The following is a 15354-nucleotide window of genomic DNA, read 5'->3' on the forward strand; positions in this document are numbered from 1 at the left end:
TAGGAACACAAGTTACGCAGGCGAACTCCGCTACGAAGCAGTGGCCACCACAAAAGAAAAAAAAACATCTTTATGAAACAGGCGGCGATGAGGAAAAAGTTTACCCCGGCTGTCGTGGCCACAACAGCGTCATCTCTCAGTTAGTTATGTGTAAATAAATTGTTACTTTGCTATCATAAGCTCTATTTGTCTTCTTGTTTATGTTATTTTGTAAACAGAAAACATTATTCAGATGTTCGGGATGTAACTAAAGCAAAAAATAGCTGTGCTAAAATCAAAGTTATGTTTGAAATGTATGCTTTTACAAAAAGCTGAATTTGTTTTTTTCATCAGAAATGGGAAAATTGCTCAAGCTAAGCTATTTTCTAATGCTGATTTCTAAAAAATGGATAAAGATACGAACTAACTTTTTTTCCTGCTGAAAGAAGAAAGTCTAATTTTTCTTTTGGTGGGTTCCATGTTTATATAGCAATAGAACAGAATTTTCTGTGGGCCTTCAAATCAGTCAAAATCCAGTAAAACGGCCGGGAGCGAAGGGGGTTGCACCGGTGAAAATGGCTGGGAGTGAATGAGTTAAAAGACTGAATGTTTGACAAATAGATGTCTTTTCTCAGGAATCTTTTGTTGACTTGTGATATGGTGACCCTGGATCCAGTTGGCCTCCTCACCAGGGTCTCTCTGTGCTGTATGAATGCTGCCGACTTGGAATAAATTATGAACTTTTGTTTCAAATTATTTTTTCATCTTTTAAAATGGAGTCAGTACAATGGGTTAAAACTAAGGTGAAAGTGCCCTTTTGGCTGGGTTGTCGGGCTACCACCGGCCCGGGTTGTTGGAATTGCACTAGCGCGGTTCAGCTGATGTGATTCCGGCAATCTGGCTAAAAGGTCAGATTCCTTCAACGTCTACGAGTGATTAAATCATTCCATTGTTTTTCTGTTTATTAGTTGTTTTGTCGAATATCCAAGAATGATTTCCTGACCCATGTATTGATAACTGTTGTATCGCCCTATTGTGGGATCATCGTTATGATGAGCCTTGTAACGCAAATCGTATTGCGAGGTATGCAGATTTTCTCACCCCTAACACACACATTTACAAAACACAAACATGCACATGAATGCACACAACAACAGTGTTGGGAATAACGCCGTTATAAATAATGCCGTTACATAACGGCGTTATTTTTTCAGTCACGGGCTAATCTAATTATTTTTTCCGCCGTTACAACGCCGTTACCGTTACTGATGGTCAAAAGTGGTGCGTTACTTACTTTGAATAAATTGAAGAAACTACCAGCCGTAGCGAGTCTACTCTGCTCTGTTTATTTGTCATCCAAGACTTGGTTAGGTTCAGGTTCATGGGAATGAAAATAGTAAACACACATAGCCTACCTTTGCAAGAACGATGGAGTTGCCGTTTGATACGGTCATAATGTGCAGGTCCTGCACCCATCCGCAGCAAAACTGTTCGTAGCTTGTAGCAATTTGTAATTTCGGAATCGCTGATGAGTTTAGTAACATACACCAAACAATAAATACAGCAGAATGTCCATTTCGTGTAATTGCGGAAGCCCGTCGACATCTTTACTCCATTTGTTTTCGGCTTGCTCGTAAGGGTCAACATTGTTCACATCCTTAAGTTTGATCACATATCTGCTCTTTGCCTTAGTAACGAGTTTGTCTCTTTATCGAACTGGCAAGTTAAAGTTTAATGTCCCATGAGCCAGACCTGCTTCCAATATGGCTGCGTTGTTGTCAAATCTCACGTGATCCCCCATTCTCAAACGCTCGAACCTAATAGCGCACTTACTTCAGAGCCGGTGTTTTCACACACAAACCGGAACAGCGCGTGCAGCAAACACACACACGCAAAACGGATGCAGAGGGATATGATGGCAGAGCATTCAAACGTGCATGTAAAGTGTAATTTATGTCCCGGGGCAAAGCTTTTGTCGACATCTGTGGTAAGCAATTCAAATCTGTTTATTTTTGTTGCACTTCAAGTTAAAGATGTCCGATCACGTCATTTTCAAACTATCGGAATCGACAAAAAAATATCTGACATGCCTTTTTTAATCATTTTTAATTAAATCGTTTTCTAATTGTATCTAACGTTACAGACAAAATGTCTTACGCTCTTCCAGCGTCTTTAGTTTTGGCTTAAAGTAGGGCTATCAAATTTATCACGTTAACGGCGGTAATTAATTTTTTAAAAATTAATCACGTTAAAATATTTAACGCAATTAACGCATGCGCCGCACAACCCACTCACGCATTGTCGCGTTCAATCTATAATGCCGCCGTTTTACCTATGTATAGAGCTACAAGGCAGCGTAAACTGAGTAGAGTGAATTTTGACAGCCTTTGGTGCTTTTTTAATTGGCTAAAGCCTTACAATTCCTCACTCAACAATTAGAAACATCGTGGGGAAGAAAGGTAGAAGTTGATCTTTTTCTTAACACCCTATGTTATTTCCCAACGCAGAGAAGATATATCAATTGGTGCCACTACGCACAGTGATGGTTGCACTTCCCATCATGCATTTAGGCAGAACAGTTAAATGGCTACAGTATCATTTACTGAAAGCTCAACAAATACACTAAATGGCAATATTTAGTCACAATATACAAAGTAACATTTATCCTTTAAGAATTACAAGTCTTTCTATCCGTGGATCCCGCACAGAAAGAATGTTAATAATGTAAATGCCATCTTGAGGATTTATTGTCATAATAAACAAATACAGTACTTATGTACTGTATGTTGAATGTATATATTCGTCCAAGTTTTATTCATTTTTTTCTTAATGCATTGCCAAAATGTATATGATCGGGAAAAAATATCGGGAATGATTGGAATTGAATCGGGAGAAGAAAAAAAAAGCAATCGGATCGGGAAATATCGGGATCGGCAGATACTCAAACTAAAACGATCCGGATCGGATCGGGAGCAAAAAAACATGATCGGAACAACCCTACTTCAAGTGTAGGATAAATCTGTCGCTGGTGAGGTGCAATAAATATTACAAGGTTCTATAACACAACTACCTGTCTGTTTTTCTCTATTCAACTGACTCGAATACTGCTCAGAAAATTTCAAATTCTTTGACATACAACAACTTATTTTTAAAGTAAGGGAAATAGTTACTTTCCTTGGTAACTAGTTACTTTTACTATAGAGTAATTCAATTACTAACTCAGTTACTTTTTGGAAGACGTGAGTAACTATAACTAATTACTTTTTTAAAGTAACGTGCCCAACACTGCACAACAAACACTATTATACGAGCACACATGTCCAGCCAGAGTTGTCCTCTTATCATACCTGCGTAAATCCCAGCTTGATGCGACGTTGCTTGAACGTGCGAGCAAACTGCTCTAGCTCCTCCAGGTCGCTGGGCTCCTCTCCCAGGTGCCCGCCGTGGCCCCCGGGAGTCAGGGTTGAGTTTAAGGAGGCCGTCATGGCGCCGCCCGAAGCGGATGTGGATCCCATCGCCGCCGCGCCCACACCGCCACTTCCCGTCGACGCTACCGTGGCGGTGATGCTTCCGCTGACATCGCTGCTCTTCTCACGCTACGGGAGAAACACAGGTAGAACAACTAGTGAGGCTAGAAAGTGACATCGAGTTGACCACGAGTGAACTTGAATCTGAATGTCAAATCTTCGAAATAAATGCTCAAATGGCTTTCAATATGCGCCTGTTTTGTGTTGTCTGTGAATTTGAATGCAAAGAGCGTGGCGGCACGTCAAACATCGACCCCTAAAGTGGCGCCCGAATGCGCCGGCACACGTCGGCATGTTTACAATCTGCCGCTTGGAGTGCCGCCGCACGTTGTTTATGCATGTAGAATGTAAATGAACCTGGAAGCGGTTAATGTTATGCGGGACATGCATTCAATCGGTCGAGATTGTCGGCCGGATTCCCGCGGTGACCCGATGTTAAATGCGCCTTAAACAACTCATTTGAGATGGACATGTTTGCGCTTGTGCATGACTGAAGCCCAGCTGATAACCGGATGGGCATTCGAGGCCAAACCTTTTAAAATTCGAGCATATTAAATTAGACATTCGGCATACCAAGCAACTGAACATGACAGGTTACAAGTCATGATAATCATGAGAGGAATGCTACAGTTTTACATTTATACAACCCCTAGCAAAAAATATGGAATGACCAGTCTCGGACGAGCACTCACTCAGACATTTTATCATGTAGAACAAACTCGGATAAAAAGCTTGAAAAAAATAATGAATTAGTTCAAAAGTGCAACTGTTTAGCATTTAGCATTCACCTTGTCAAGAGTCAAAAATCTGCATTGGACAAGGTGATGATGCTGGAACTTTAGTTTGGTGCTGTTCCAGTGAGATTTACAAAGATGACTGCCTGAAGAAAACCTCAAAATTCCCTCAGTCCTTGATGATATGGGGCTCCATGTCAGGCAAAGGCACTGGGGAGATGGCTGTGGTTAAATCTTCAATAAATTCACAAGTTTACATTGAAATTTTAGACAGCTTTCGTATCCCCTCAATTGAAAATATGTTTGTCATTTTCCAAAATGACAATGCATCATGCCACAGAGCTAAAACTGTTAAAGCATTTCTCGGAGAACGTCTCATCCAGTCAATGTCATGGCCGCAAATAGCCCAGATCTCAACCCTATTGATGGCGGAAAATATTACATTATGCTTTTGTGATGTATGATTGCTTCTGTGACATACAGTGCCTTGCAAAAGTATTCGGCCCCCTTGAACCTTGCAACCTTTCGCCACATTTCAGGCTTCAAACATAAAGATATAAAATTTTAATTTTTTGTCAAGAATCAACAACAAGTGGGACACAATCGTGAAGTGGAACAAAATGTATTGGATAATTTAAACTTTTTTAACAAATGAAAAACTGAAAAGTGGGGTGTGCAATATTATTCGGCCCCCTTGCGTTAATACTTTGTAGCGCCACCTTTTGCTCCAATTACAGCTGCAAGTCGCTTGGGGTATGTTTCTATCAGTTTTGCACATCGAGAGACTGACATTCTTGCCCATTCTTCCTTGCAAAACAGCTCGAGCTCAGTGAGGTTGGATGGAGAGTGTTTGTGAACAGCAGTCTTCAGCTCTTTCCACAGATTCTCGATTGGATTCAGGTCTGGACTTTGACTTAGCCATTCTAACACCTGGATACGTTTATTTTTGAACCATTCCATTGTAGATTTGGCTTTATGTTTTGGATCATTGTCCTGTTGTAAGATAAATCTCCGTCCCAGTCTCAGGTCTTGTGCAGATACCAACAGGTTTTCTTCCAGAATGTTCCTGTATTTGGCTGCATCCATCTTCCCGTCAATTTTAACCATCTTCCCTGTCCCTGCTGAAGAAAAGCAGGCCCAAATCATGATGCTGCCACCACCATGTTTGACAGTGGGGATGGTGTGTTCAGGGTGATGAGCTGTGTTGCTTTTACGCCAAACATATCATTTTGCATTGTGGCCAAAAAGTTCAATTTTGGTTTCATCTGACCAGAGCACCTTCTTCCACATGTTTGGTGTGTCTCCCAGGTGGCTTGTGGCAAACTTTAAACGAGACTTTTTATGGATATCTTTGAGAAATGGCTTTCTTCTTGCCACTCTTCCATAAAGGCCAGATTTGTGCAGTGTACGACTGATTGTTGTCCTATGGACAGACTCTCCCACCTCAGCTGTAGATATCTGCAGTTCATCCAGAGTGATCATGGGCCTCTTGGCTGCATCTCTGATCAGTTTTCTCCTTGTTTGAGAAGAAAGTTTGGAAGGACGGCCGGGTCTTGGTAGATTTGCAGTGGTCTGATGCTCCTTCCATTTCAATATGATGGCTTGCACAGTGCTCCTTGAGATGTTTGAAGCTTGGGAAATCTTTTTGTATCCAAATCCGGCTTTAAACTTCTCCACAACAGTATCTCGGACCTGCCTGGTGTGTTCCTTGGTTTTCATAATGCTCTCTGCACTTTAAACAGAACCCTGAGACTATCACAGAGCAGGTGCATTTATACGGAGACTTGATTACACATAGGTGGATTCTATTTATCATCATCGGTCATTTAGGACAACATTGGATCATTCAGAGATCCTCACTGAACTTCTGGAGTGAGTTTGCTGCACTGAAAGTAAAGGGGCCGAATAATATTGCACGCCCCACTTTTCAGTTTTTTATCCAATCCAAATTATCCAATAAATGTTCCACTTCACGATTGTGTCCCACTTGTTGTTTATTCTTGACAAAAAAAATAAAATTTCATATCTTTATGTTTGAAGCCTGAAATGTGGCGAAAGGCTGCAAGATTCAAGGGGGCCGAATACTTTTGCAAGGCACTGTACGTAGACTGTAACAACTTCTATTGTTTTTCACCTTGTTCCCATATTTAGGAGACGCGCTTGAGAATCTCACGAGATAACTTGTTTTGCACCATAGTATTGTTTTACTACACGCCTGGGTCCCATAGAAATAACTTGTTTTGCACCCAAAATATTGACCATTTGTTGGCATCTGTTGCAGCACAGCTCATTTGTCCCATGTGAAAAGCCCTTTTTCAAGGGGGCTGAACCAAAAGTAGCTAAAATGCTTGTGATTGGACAGGGTCGTGGAAGTTGGCCTCTCCGCCTCCGAGGGGTGCGTCCTTACTAAACCAGACACTTCCGGGCGACCCGTGAAGTCCGCCATGGGTCATGATGGGTCGCCTGGCTTTGCCCCTTTGCCACTTTACTGGAGTGTTGTTGGCTTCCCACTCGTTTGTCACGGTAAGCGATTTTCATTTCTAAGGGACAACTAGTTGTGCTGTAACGTAACGCGGGGATTCTGAGATTGATAACCTCAAATCTAGCATCACGTTACCATTTGTTTGCTTGTTTTTGATATCTGTTTGCTTGCTTTTGTGGGACTGTAATCAATAAATCTAATTTATTCTGAATTTTCTAATCAATAAACATCGTCTATTGAGCAAAAGTGTGCCTGCTACTGATTCACCGTGAACCTGGAAATTTCGGAAAACACCTATTGATAATGTACCACAATGTGGAATGTCTACTCTATTATGTAATGATGTGCGTCCTTGGTCTAAAGGGGACCGGACTAGATAAGCTCAGGCTTCTCCCGTCAGCCCTTGTCTTTTCTTCGGTTTTCTTCGGGTTAAAAAGGTGGTTGTACAAAGTATTAACACCAGGGGTGCTAATAATTGTGACACACATTATTTGATGTCAAATAATTTTTTCTTTATGTGGGATTTTTTCCCCACTGAATGAATGCACTTGTATTGAAGGTTGGATTTTTCTCTTTTTTTCCATTAAGGTCCCATATTATTTGAATAAAAAAAAATATTAGAAGTAGGGCTGTCAAACGATTAAAATTTTTAATCGAGTTAATTACAGCTTAAAAATTAATTACTCCTAATTAATCGCAATTAAAACCATCTATAAAATATGCCATATTTTTCTGTAAATTATTGTTGGAATGAAAAGAAGACACAAGACGGATATATACATTCAACATACGGTACATAAGTACTGTATTTGTTTATTATAACAATAAATCTACAAGATGGCATTAATATTATTAATATTCTCTTAAAGCGATCCATGGATAGAAAGACTTGTAGTTCTTGAAAGATAAATGTTAGTACAAGTTTTAGAAATTTTATATTAAAACCCCTCTTAATGTTTTCGTTTTATTAAAATTTGGAAAATTTTCAATCAAAAATAAACTAGTAGCGTGCCATTGTTGATGTCATTACACCATGCTCACTCCTCAAACCCATAAAATCAGTCGCACCCATGCGCCAGCAGAGGGCGCCAAAAAACAAAAAACAAGTACCAAGTAACAAGCGGACATTACACTGCTGTCATTTTAATCTGAGCGGGGCATATGCGTTAATTGCGTCAAATATTTTAACGTGATTAATTAAAAAAATTAATTACCGCCCGTTAACACGATAATTTTGACAGCCCTAATTAGAAGCTAAAAAACACATCTTTTTCAGGGGTGCCAATAATTATGGAGGGTACTGTATATTTCCCAGCACTTGCTCTATAAAAGTAACATTTACTGACCACCACGATGTTTTTATTCATTTCTTTTAGTGTTTCTGAATGCTAAACAGGAACATTTTTTAAAACTTTTTTCAAGCTTTTTATCTGAGTTTGTTCTACATGATAAAATGTCTGAGTGCTCGTCTGAGACTGGTGATTCCATACTTTTTGCTAGGGGTTGTAATACTAATAGCAAATATTAAAGCAACATTTTGTAACTTTTCAGTTTGGTCGGTTTTAGCGACGCCGGTTTACAAAAGCGGAAGTGTTTTGCCCTAAAGAAGAGTTTCCCATGGGGACCAGCGCACACCTGAACAGTGTTGTAAAATCATCAATGAATAAAAAATCAATCTCCCGGTTGCCTGCAGATGGATTGAATAATATTTCTGTTTCCAGCGGCTGTGTGAAGGAGTAATGAATCCAGTTGTGGCTAAACAATAGCATATGACGGTTAGCAACCATGTGGCTTAGTGTGGCTAACCCCGTCACCCCCCCCCCGGTGGAGGGGGGGGTGCCACACCAGCAAGTGAAAGCCAGGCGAATGTTTATTCTGTATATCTTGGTAGCCTCTCTTTTTTTTCCTCATCAGACAAAACTTTTTGTCTCTGTTGCTCTGCCATCCCCGCAGAATTTGAGTGAAAGTTATCCGTCTTCCGTCTTTATAATGAATTAGGGAAAGGGGAAGTGACATATGCCGTAAAGCAGTCAGTACTTTTTTATTTATTTATTTTTTTTTGTGTAGTATGGGTTCTGCCACCCTCCTGAAAGTTAATTAGTGCCAGTGAAAGAGATACAGACCCACTCAAGATATAAAACAGGTGTCATTCAACTAGTTCATATCACATCACGACATATCACAAATGTGATGAAAATATTTTATAAAGGTTGAAAAGTTACCCAGTGTTGCTTTAAATAATATTAGTATTACAATTAATACAAATATTAATAAAATTATGATATGAAATCATAAAAATTGTATTATTCATGTTTTTTTTTTCTCTCCAAATTTGCACTTTAAATATAAACTGTATAACAGTGCTTTTGTATTGCACAGGCAACACTAACAATACAATTAGATGTTTTAAACGGGGGCAACAAATTAATGTTCCGTGGGCTGCATAATTGAGACCTTTGTCATACATTAATTTAATTTAGGAAAAACACACATCATCCTCCACAGGAGAGCTCTGGCAAAGGGCGGTGGGACGGGCAGCTGGGCTGAATTTCCATGCTGCGGTCCCACTGCCCCAAGCCAAGATCTCCTATTTTAATGCATACATTGCACTACCCTCCCCTCACAATCCCATCACAGTGCTGGGTTATGGCTGCCAGCCGGGAACCTGGCAGCCACAGTAATAGGGTGGTAGGTGGGTCCCACACGTTTTTCTTTGGCATGGCTACAGAGGCGTGGCCTCCTCTCTGCCTGGGCTGCCGGCCGCGGGAGTTGGGGGAGGTCGGGGCTCCGGTCTCGCGTCGCCCCGCGGCGGCTCCTCGGCATTCTCCAGCCTCCGCCTTCCCCTCTCTTCTCCAACTGGGTATCCGCCCTGTGCTCTGCCGCGGGGCGACGGTGTATCAGCTGGATGTTGCCTGCAACGGCGGGGGACCCTGCCCTGGGCTTGGTGGGCTGCTGGGGGCCCCGTGGCGCGCCGTGTCAGCTGGGGTGCTGCGGTGGCAGCTCATGGCCCGGGTGGGCGGACGGGGTTGGGGACTGGCGTGGGGTGGGTGGTGCGTCTTCGCTTGCCATTCCCGAGGGCTGGTAGATGGGCGCGCGGGTGGCCCGGGGGACCACTTTGAATTCGGGAGGGGACAAGTGCTTCTTTTCTGGGCTGCGGGAGGAGGGATGGGCTGCGATGCCCCCCAGGCCACCCTCCCTCCCAGGGCTGGCTGGGGGCCGTGGCCCTGTGTAGGCTACGTGCCCGGCGGGGCTCGCGTGTGGCTGGATATTAATCGGCGCGCCCAGGCGGGGGGGGCCCGGTGCCGGGATTGGCGATGGGGCGGCGTAGGGTCGGTCGCCAACGGGCTTACACTCACAAGGGATTCACATGATTACTGGGTTCTAGATCACAGAGATGATTTGTGTACACTCTACCCCTTTCTATCACTTAGCTTATAGACTCCCCCACCTTCTTCCCCCTCTTTCCCTGGTCAACAGGCCCCCCACATGGTGTCAACCGGAAATACATTTAGCTGACGATAGCACCAACATATTAGTAGTTAGGCGTTCAATGTATTTGTTGTTGTTTGTGTTTCTTCTCTTTCTTCTCTTGTGTTTCTTTCTTTTCTTCTGTTCCCCCATAACCCCTTCCTGTTTGCTGTTTTGTCATAATAAATAAGGTATGTTGAATGACCACAACGGGAGTATGTCAGATTCTCAATGTGAAACATTAAAACTGTTCAGACTATCCGGGCACTTAGACTTCCATTCTTCGTGTCAAACAGCTGAACAGAGGACAGGAAAAAAAAAAAAAAAAAAAAAAAAAAGGAAAAAAACATTATAATTTGTGGATAAAAGTGTTTTTAACATGAGCTTCATTGGTTGATTCTAAAAAGACTGTCTTGAATCTCCAAGCAAGCACCGACATTGTACCCGTTGGGCCGAGCGAGCAGGTTCTCCCTGTTTTCCCTTCTGGCGCCGCTTACCTGCGCCTGGAGGCCCAGGCGGGGCGGCGACGTCAAAAGCCCCGCCGAACTTTGCTGAGGTAGCTGGATGAGATTTGGTGTGGAAAGCAAAGCTATAAAAGGACGAGAAAAACCGTGAGGTGCATTAATTAGTTCGTTCAAAAATAGACAACCCAACACGTTCTTATCGTTACCTTGTTGCTGCTGTTGCGGAGCCTGGGAAGGCGGCTGCGACAGGAGGAATTGGGCCGGGGACTGAAGCGGATGACCCGGCATGAGAACCAGCTGCTGGAGCTGGAGCAGCTGCTGGATGTCCTACAAAATAAACAAAAAAAAGCCGACAACATTTAGGGCATCTTTACTCTGCAGTCTGTACGCCGCTCATTGCTCTTCGCTCAGGAACTTCTAACCCTTGCTATGTATTGGAAATGTCATTCCATTCTTTTTCCACACCCTTAAAACCGCAATTTGTGAGTAGAAAAAGTGATTGACGGCAACTTCAAAGGGAATCACGTGCCCTTTATGACGTCAGTGGTAGTGAAAATGAAAGAGACTCATAAGTTCATTCACTGCAGCCATGTTTTTCCTGGACTGGCAGCCTTTTTGGAGCATTTTGGGTAGTTTTCAACTAGCAATAATCGCGCCTCCGATAAACCCCGTAAATTAGTAAACAGTAAACTCCAAACATACCAAAACAAGAGTCAGCTCTCTTTTTACCATGAAAATACTGTTTCGAAGCTGTAAAAAAATTAGACTATTAGTCATGCTAACGAAATATGAAGTATAATTAACTCATTTTTTAGATTCTTTCAAGTAACTTGAATATCCTCCTTTGATCAAGTTAATATTGTGAACTTGACTAAAAGTGTTTAATTAAAGTAGATGAGCAAGTGAGCCATAGTTACAGTGGGGCAAATAAGTATTTAGTCAACCACCGATTGTGCAAGTTCTCCTACTTGAAAAGATTAGAGAGGCCTGTAATTGTCAACATGGGTAAACCTCAACCATGAGTGACAGAATGTGGAGGAAAAAAAACAAACAGAAAATCACTTTGTTTGATTTTTAAAGAATTTATTTCCAAATTAAAATGGAAAATAAGTATTTCGTCACCTACAAACAAGCAAGATTTGTGGCCGTCAAAGAAGTCTAACTTCTTCTAACGAGGTCTAACGAGGCTCCACTCGTTACCTGTATTAATGGCACCTGTTTTAACTCATTATCGGTATAAAAGACACCAGTCCACAAACTCAGTCAGTCACACTCCAAACTCCACTATGGCCAAGACCAAAGAGCTGTCGAAGGACACCGGAGACAAAATTGCAGACCTGTACCAGGCTGGGAAGACTGAATCTGCAATAGGTAAAACACTTGGTGTAAAGAAGTCAACTGTGGGGAGCAATTATTAGAAAATGGAAGACGTACAAGACCACTGATAATCTCCCTCGATCTGGGGCTCCATGCAAGATCTCACCCCGTGGCGTCAAAATGATAACATGAACCACACAGGGGGACCTCGTGAATGACCTACAGAGAGCTGGGACCACAGTAACAAAGGCTACTATCAATAACACAATGCGCCGCCGGGGACTCAAATCCTGCAATTTCAGACATGTCCCCCTGCTGAAGAAAGTACACGTCCAGGTCTGTGGTTCGCGAGAGAGCATTTGGATGATCCAGAAGAGGACTGGGAGAATGTGTTATGGTCAAATGAAACCAAAATTGAAACTTTTTGGTAGAAACAAAGGTTCTCTTGTTTGGAGGAAAAAGAATACTGAATTGCACCATACCCACTGTGAAGCATGGGGGGTGAAAACATCATGCTTTGGGGCTGTTTTTCTGCAAAGGGACCAGGACGACTGATCTGTGGAAAGGAAAGAATGAATGGGGCCATGTATCGAGAGATTTTGAGTGAAAATCTCCATCCATCAGCAAGGGCATTGAAGATGAGACGTGGCTGGGTCTTTCAGCATGACAATGATCTCAAACACACAGCCAGGGCAACAAAGGAGTGGCTTCGTAAGAAGCATTTCAAGGTCCTGGAGTGGCCTAGCCAGGCTCCAGATCTCAACCCCATTGAAAATCTGTGGAGGGAGTTGAAAGTCCGTGTTGCCAAACGACAGCCCCAAAACATCACTGTTCTAGAGGAGATCTACATGGAGGAATGGGCCAAAATACCAGCAACAGTGTGTGAAAAGCTTGTGAAGAGTTACAGAAAACGTTTGGCTTCCGTTATTGCCAACAATGAGTACATAACAAAGTATTTAGATGAACTTTTGGTATTGACCAAATACTTATTTTTATTTTATGATTTGCAAATAAATTATTTAAAAATCAAACAATGCGATTTTCAGTTTTTTTTTTCCACATTCTGTCTCTCATGGTTGAGGTTTACCCATGTTGACAATTACAGGCCTCTCTAATATTTTCAAGTGGGAGAACTTGCACAATTCGTGGTTGACTAAATACTTATTTGCCCCACTGTACATTTCTGAGTAAACTGAACTTGATCTGTTGAGTGAACTTAGCTTTCGACAAGATGCCTTCAAAAGCAAATGCTGGCAACCAATCTGTTACCTAAGGTGTTTAGCTCAGTTGTCTGCGCGTTCCACTGCCACAGTTGTTTTATATTTGCTTTGACTGAGTTCCAGTTTACTTCAAATGTTGAGTTCAAACTAGTACTGAACTAACGTCCACGTGACTTAAAAAAAAAAAACTGCCACGCTGCGACACACGCATCTCCAATAAGAACAATCTACTAATGACAGATTTACATACACATGTGTTAACAACAAGCCTAATAAAGTGCTTGTGTAGCATAATCAGTTTCCACCAATATTTATCATTCATTGATTAATTATTCTACGATATTCTTCTCAGTGTTGCGTCGCTGTGCACATTAGGGGTGTGACAAAATATCAAAAATGGTGATATGTCGTGATACTTTGTATCCCAATTGGTTATCGATATGCTCCTGCCTTCCACCATAATAGTGTCTCAGTTAACTAAAAGGCTGCATTGTTGGTGCTTGACGCCCAATCATTTAGATAGGGAACGTTTGTTCATTCGAAACTAGAGCATTTACAGTTATTCTGTCCGATTTTCAGGGCATTTACAGGTCACTTGCTGTTCATTTTATGGCATTTTCAGGTCATCTCCTGTTGAGTTTGAGTCACTGCCTATTGATTCGGGTGATTCCCAGGTCACTTCCTGTTCTGTAACTCAAAATAAACATGAAGTGACCCATAAAATACCCCAAAATCAATAGGAAGTAACTGAAAATCAACAGGTAAATGACCTTAAATGGCCCAAAATTACCTCATTGCCTGGCATTGGCTGTCACTGACGGCCATAGACGTTCAATCCATTTGAAGTGGGAGCGATGGCAGCGAATGAACGAACGTTCATTCTCTGCAACCCGCCCACTGCAAATAAATGGATTGGACGTCTGCCAGTAATAAACTAGTGATAAACTCAATTAAATTCCACAGCAGTCAGATGCCTGACCCGTCCCAGCCAATGAAAAATCTTTTCTGTAACTGTTTGATTGTCTGTTAGTACCTGTGCCGTGAGCTGGATTGGTTGAGAGAGGGCAAGCTGAGGTGGTGGCGGAGGAGGAGGAGCTTGAACAGTCACTTCCTGTTTGGCGGCCTGCTGCGGTGGCCGAGATGTTAGGCTTTGGTGTTGTTGTTGGTGGTGGTGATGGTGTTGCTGGGCAGCGGCATGGGCGGCATGCGCGGCGTTAGTTTGTTGGACGGCGGCTGCCAAGAGCTGAGCCTGAGCCTGCTGGAGGAGTAGCTGCTGTTGGGCCGGCAGGAGTGCGGCCAGCTAGCAAGATAAAATGTATGAAATAAAGTCAGGACAGAAAACTAATTGTGTGATAATATTGTATTTTGTTGATTTAAATAATGATAAAAAATATATATAGAAAAAACCCCACAAAATTTCTATTTCTTAGACATAGACTTCCCCATCAGTTGACAAGACAGCTCCCACAAACACTACGCCACGCCTACCCATTGGGGGTTGACCCAGGCAGAGTGTTTGGCTTTCACTGTGATAAACTCAAAACACACGCTGCGTTCAAACACTGGGTTTAGGTGGAAAAAGGACGAATGTTTTAGTGCAGACAAGCAGGCAGGAGTGTCTCAAGAGTAATTTGGTCTTGGATTCAAGGTAATTATTATATAAAATATCTCCATGCATGCACTTTGAAACGTGAAAAAAATGTATAGAAATAAATTTGCATAACTTTACAGTGTATCACAAAAGTGAGTACACCCCCCCTCATTACTGCAGATATTTAAGATGATCTTTTCATGAGCCAACACTGACAAAATGACACTTTGACACAATCAAAAGTAGTCTGTGTGCAGCTTATATAATTGAGTTCATTCATTTTCTCGTCAAAATATAGCCATTAATATCCAACCCCTGGCAACAAAAGTGAGTACACCTCTTTGAAAAAAAAACGTACATCCCTAAATGTCCAAATTGAGAACAGCTTGTCATTTTCCCTCCAAAATGTCATGTGACTCGTTACAGGAGTGCTTTCAGCATTGCTGCAGAGATTGAAGAGTTGGAGGGTCAGCCTGTTATTGCTCAGACCATACACTGCACTCTACATCAAATTGGTGTGCATGGCTGTCACCCCAGGAGGAAGCCTCTTCTGAAGACGGTGCTAAATCGAG

The 15354-nt window shown here is 42.2% G+C and overlaps 1 protein-coding gene across 2 annotated transcripts in view; it reads right to left on the minus strand.

Moving 5' to 3' along the window:
- The window catches only part of LOC130910728 (POU domain, class 2, transcription factor 1-like), a 257235-nt gene that overhangs the window by 22127 nt on the left and 219754 nt on the right, over positions 1 to 15354 (minus strand). For both annotated transcript variants that reach the window (XM_057828254.1, XM_057828253.1), the window contains 4 exons: positions 14225 to 14491; positions 10861 to 10981; positions 10688 to 10779; positions 3327 to 3575 (listed from right to left, as the gene is read on the minus strand). In XM_057828254.1, the coding sequence (XP_057684237.1) occupies positions 3327 to 3575; positions 10688 to 10779; positions 10861 to 10981; positions 14225 to 14491 (729 nt within the window). The remainder of the gene's footprint in view (positions 1 to 3326; positions 3576 to 10687; positions 10780 to 10860; positions 10982 to 14224; positions 14492 to 15354) is intronic.

This window comes from Corythoichthys intestinalis, chromosome 22, assembly GCF_030265065.1.
Source record: "Corythoichthys intestinalis isolate RoL2023-P3 chromosome 22, ASM3026506v1, whole genome shotgun sequence".
NCBI classification, from domain to species: Eukaryota; Metazoa; Chordata; class Actinopteri; order Syngnathiformes; family Syngnathidae; genus Corythoichthys; species Corythoichthys intestinalis.